This window comes from Benincasa hispida, chromosome 6, assembly GCF_009727055.1.
Source record: "Benincasa hispida cultivar B227 chromosome 6, ASM972705v1, whole genome shotgun sequence".
Taxonomy (NCBI): Eukaryota; Viridiplantae; Streptophyta; class Magnoliopsida; order Cucurbitales; family Cucurbitaceae; genus Benincasa; species Benincasa hispida.
Window position 1 is genome coordinate 51,885,631 of NC_052354.1, and position 5,792 is coordinate 51,891,422.

Here is a 5,792-nt window from a genome sequence, read left to right on the forward strand (position 1 = left end):
TTTATTGGGATGAGGTTAGTGAACAAAAGTTGTAGGGATTCGAACTAGTGCAAATATCGAATGAAGCAATACAGAAGATTAGAGTTCGAATGTAGACAACCCAGAATAGATAGAAGAGATATGTCGATATTCGGTGTAAGGACCTTGAGTTTGAGGTAGGTGATAAAGTGTTCCTGGAGGTGGCACCCATGAAAGATGTCCTAAGGTTTGACAGGAAGGGAAGCTAAGTCCTCATTTCATTGGGCCATTTGATTTTGATTGAATTCCAAGGTGTTTAAGGTCGTGGCCCAACAAAATTTGAAGCACTTTGGCACGTTCTTGGTAAGTAGTAAGATTTTGAGACCATTCGATGTCGTCAGTAATTGCTAAAATTTGGGAATTCTAATTCTTAGTTTTTGGTTGGTTTTACTTTAATTTAGGAGTTTGAAGTTGATAATTTTTAGGCATTTCTAGTAGATGGTCAAGTGCTGTTAAAGGTGATTTTAGCAAGATTTGGATAAGTTATTTGGAGATTGTGAGAACAAATTTGTGTGTTTTGGAATTGGTCCCAAAAGTTGAAATTTAATGTTGTATTTTGGCATTAAGGACCTTGATCCAGAATTTTCAAGCCAAGAAGGGGATTATTTTTGTATGTATTTGAGCTTAAGCTTTGAGGTAAATGATGCTACTACCAATGCCTTCATGACAGACGCCCTAGTTCAGAATTTTCCTGTTATTTATTGAACTATTGGTAGCGTGAATTGAACTATGCTTTACCCATTTAATGCATGAAATTTATGTGGATTATGAGCATGTTGCATTAGGTACTATATAATGTTTTATGTTGTGGAACCTCCTATGAGATTTTGTATATGACGCATGTTAAACCAGTGGGGGTGATATACCGCCTTGCCTTGATGCGTGTTTTGATACAAAGGATCGACATGCCTAGTTTCATGTTTTATTTGACAATATGCCATCAGGCCGCTAGGCAGCGTGAACCAATGGGTTCATTTGCTTGCTATGACTCCGTGAATCGACAGGTTCACTATCATATTTTATTTGACGGTGTACTATCATGCCACTAGACATGCATGTTAGGGCAAGGCAGGTTACCCCTTAGTTAGTCATTTAGGAACGGTTACAGTATGATTGTCCTACTAGCTCAGGTATTCACTGTGTGAATGCATAGCCTAATCCCGATAATAGGATCAATTATTCCACATTTTAGTTCATATATCTTTTTCATATTTTACAGTTTTTTTTTCATGAACTTGTTTTTCGATAGAATTTAGGTGTCAAGATTTTCATCTTTAGTTAATTTTTTTTTATTTTAAAATATATGTTTTAGGTGTACTCCAAATTAAACGATATGAACTCTTGAGATGAAATTTTGTTCAGATTGTTTATTTAATAAAATAGTCCATTTTACCCCTTTTTTTTTCTTATTTTCAATGTAAATATTTATGCACGCATATAGTAATGACCCTATGAGATGTCTTAGAAAGTCGGATCGTTAAATTTAAAATTTTGACCTAAAGTAGCGTACACATTAAATTAAGAGAAATATTTTTTGTTAATGATATAAAAATTAAATGATTAATGTATAGTGTTTAAAGTTAAAGTAAACTTTAACCCTCATTACAATATCAAATTTTAAGAAGCACTAAAAAAATATCTTTAAAAGAACATGTATTCCAAAAGCCGTAAGAATCGTCTAGTAACTAAAACAATATTATTGTTGGTTTTTTAATCTAGATTTGACTGCCTTATTTTTTAATTTAATGTCTCCTAAAAAGAAAAGAACTCAATATGTACTTAATGTGAATATGATGAGATATGAGATTTAAAAAAAAAATAAAAATTATGCATTTAACGTGATACTCAAAAAGAATAGATTAAATATTATTTTTGAATTCAATGTAAAATTTTTATGCATTTCATATAATAGAATATAATGAGATTATTTCTGAATTTAATATAAAATTGCCTAATATATTATAGCTACCCATAAAATAAAACTTATAATTTTACTCGTATAAAATTAAATTAGAAAATTACATATATATATATACTCACAAAAATGATGATGTGTTATTGGCCGGATCTGAACCCTGGTGCAAAGGGAAAAAAACATAAAAAAAGTCTCTAAAATTTACACTCCATCCAACCTCCGTTACACTGTTTCGTTACATTTTTTGGTTACCTTTTTCAATACTTTTGAATATGACAATTTTCAAGATGAATATATTTTTCGAAGAGATGCATCCTAATTTCTTAAATAGTTTGAAATGTATCCCGTATTACTAATATTTTTTAAAAAACTACATTATACTTCTAATTAACCCCAAAAAAAAATGAACGGAAAATAAAATTATCAATATGACCATTTTCTAATACTTTTCAAATACCTAGTATACTAGTTTTTTCAAAACTCTTTTCCACAAAAAGTGGGTTACTCAAACATGCAGATATTCTTCATATTCATTAACTAAATAGTAAATCTAACTCATTTTGTTAACTACGCGCAAGATATGAGCCCGTTTAATTTTTAGAATTTCAGAGTTTTAAGATGTTATATTATACGCTTATGACTTTAAAGTCTTAGAAAATGATAGTAAAAATGAACTCTAAAAAAGTGACTATTTTTCGATATTATTCAAGTATCGAACTTGCACATATTCATCTACATTAACCCATCATATTCTTCATTTATTCTCCTTGATATTGCAATACAAGCACACTCCTATTTTCTATGAAGGTTTTGTTTTTTAAAAAAAAAAAAAGAAAAAAGACTAATAAGATCATAATTGTGGGGAGGAAAAATTACGTAATGTAAGAGATTGAACTTAAATAGCACTAGATAAAGTACCTAATTGTGAATAGGGGATACTTTAGGTTGGGATAATATGTCTGTTACGTTCTTGTTGAGACTTAGTCAAACATATGAAACACTATTTAGACAAATTCAATATGATTCTAGAATTTGTTGAACACGTAATGGACACTAACTTAAACAAATGGTTAGATATGCAAACTAGTAGAGCGTCCAAATTCCAAACTATCAAATACTTATTCGCTTCTAAAATGGAAACATCGAAAGAAAGAGCTATAGCACAAGGAATGAGCGAACAACAATGAATTTGTTCTTTTTAGCATATGTAAAAACATCAACGGTATTGACATCAAAATTTGATTTCTGATTGTTTTGAACATAAACAATGGTCAGAACAATAACAGAGGCCTGGTTAACCCTTTGTTCGTGTGAGGGAAAAAAACAAAAACATGGGGATGGAATTATCATTTTCACTGAAGAAGAACACAAATGAAAGATGAGAAGATAAAGAAATGGAACCTTGAGAGACAATAATGGGTGGATGTGGTCTGTGTTTAAGGCAGAGTTGGAGACAGTAAAGGCTTTGCAACTTTAAGTTCTCCACAGTCGCTGATATATACAGTTTGGAGAGGTCTGTTCCATATTGTTCTTGCATTTTGAGCTCTTTCATCTCCTAAAAACTTAGCCAAGTCATTGAATTGCCTAATTCTCTCAGATGGCTTGTATGTTGGAGTTGAGGATATGGCTGCCACAACATCTAGACCTGAAAAAATGAACCCAGAAATTTCACACACATATCAATAACCTTTTCACTTTCCACAACCAAGAATATCGGTATTGATTATTGGGTATTGATTTAAATTAAAAATTTCAGCCTTTTTGCTTACCGTTAATTTGGTTCCTACTATAAATTTAGAAGTTTTTCAATTTGAACTTGGTTTTAAAAGGTATAGTTTATTTCGTGATTTGGTCAAAAACTTGATAAATCATCTAGACTGTGATTCCTAGTGAGAAAAGGGACATCTTTTTATATGCTTGATCATGAGCTAACGTGTGGAATGGAGTGTATTAGAGTTTAAAGCTGCGTAAAATCCACAAAGTAAATAGAGACGATGCGATTTACATGAAACACCCAATAAGGTAGAACTAACGTGTTAACATATTGTATAAGAGGTTTAAAGTCGAGTAAAACTTCACAAATCATCTTCACTTGTAAGAGAATACCTACCATAGTAGGTGGTTCGTAGGAGAATACATTGCCCTCTCACAAAATCAGTGTTATATTGTAATTTTTCTCGATAGTTTCTTTTTTATCAATATATAGTGTGGGAGAATCAAATCTTTGACATTTAAGTCTACAGTACAAGTTTTATATTAGTTGAATTACGCTCATTTTGATAGTTCTATCTTCTTCTTATTTGTGTTTGAATAGCTAATAATGTCCTACTTAAGTGACCATTGTTACCTAAAAGTTGAAATGGGTGGGTCACTGCAATAAATTTAACCATGTCACTAATTTAACACTCCCTAAGTTGTGTATGTGAAAATTAGTAAAACATTAAACAAATAGAAATCAGAATTAATTTGGTAGAGAATGATAGTACATGGGTTCAAACATAGAAATTCATGCTCTAATATCAGGTTAAATCACCCATCAACCTAAAAGCTCAAGTTCATGAATCATAGTAAATATAATGATATCAAATAGAGTTTAAGAGTAAGTAACAAAGAGGAGAAAATTGGAGAGTGATCAAGTGGGTAATACATGATTATGAAACTGATTAATTGAAACCTTTGAAACTAATCATAGAGATCAAATTTAGAATTCAAATGTAGAGTTCGAATTTGTACCTTCAAGCACGGTCCCGAAGACAATGTTCTTGCTATCAAGCTGAGGGCAGGGGCCAGGGCCAGTGGTGATCAAGAATTCCACATTATGATAATTCGGATCCAATTTCAATTCGTCGTCGTCATCGTTCTCCGAAAGGCAAAGAGAAACAACGCCGCCTCTCGAATGCGAAAGCAAGAACGAGTCAGACTTCACCGACTCCGTATTTCTCGGCAATTTCAATGGCGGCCGAACTTCTCCTTTGTCACGGCGTCCCTGTCGGCCAGCGAGGAAGAATTGGCCGGGGAAGATTTTGTGGACCAAAGTGCCCTTATACGAGGAGCCGCAGGACCCCGTACACATGGATTTGAAATTGGTGACGGTGATGGGAACGAGATGGCCGTAGAGGCCGATAACGAGGCGGCCAAGGAGAACGGAATCGGAGCAGAGGAGGGAATCGCCACCATCATCGGTGGATTCACGGTTAGGGAGGAAGTTGGTAGGGCAAATGCTGAAGTCAATGAAGACGCGGTCGGTGATAGTGGTGTCCGGCGGTGGAGAAGCCGGGGAGGGAGGGGGATTGACGGCGGTGGAGAGAGAGAGGGAGGTGGAGAGAAAGAGGAGGGAGCGGCGAGGGAGTGCGATGTCTCCAGAGGGGAGACGGCGGCGGTGGTGGTGGTGATGTGCAGGTAAGAGCAAGGCGGTGGTGGTGGTGGCGGCGGCGGAGGAGGAGGTGAAAAGGAGAGGGAAGGCCATCGTCGGGAAATGAGTGAAGAAGGAGCATCGTGGAATGTGGATTGTGAGAGAGAGAGACTGTGAGGAGGTAAGAAGGAAATGAAGAATTTGTGACCACAGACAAGAGAGTGGGGCCCTTCCCATTTTTAAAAATATCACCTTTTCTCCAATGAAATTTATTTTTTCTTTAAAAAATAAATTAATTTTGGACATGATATTTGAGTTAGTCATCCGTTGGATATTGTGACATTTTTAGTTGGATTTCTATTTATTTAAAATCCAAGACCAAGAAGACCCTAAACACTATACTTGCCAAAACACCGAGATTATGGGTAACTTTGTTCTACACTTATTTTCTCTAAAATTTTTCTTTAAAAAATTAACCTTAAACACATCAGTCCCCCAACATTGGTG

General features: G+C 34.5%; 1 protein-coding gene across 1 annotated transcript; it reads right to left on the reverse strand.

Moving 5' to 3' along the window:
• Nucleotides 1-3,103: 3,103 nt before the first annotated feature.
• LOC120079376 (peptidyl-prolyl cis-trans isomerase CYP28, chloroplastic) lies at nt 3,104-5,461 on the reverse strand. Its single transcript, XM_039033539.1, has 2 exons — nt 4,667-5,461; nt 3,104-3,578 (listed from the first exon to the last, which is right to left on the reverse strand). The coding sequence occupies exons 1-2, from the start codon at nt 5,397-5,399 to the stop codon at nt 3,370-3,372; spliced, it is 942 nt and encodes a 313-aa protein (XP_038889467.1). The 5' UTR covers nt 5,400-5,461; the 3' UTR covers nt 3,104-3,369.
• Between the last annotated feature and the right edge of the window lie 331 nt (nt 5,462-5,792).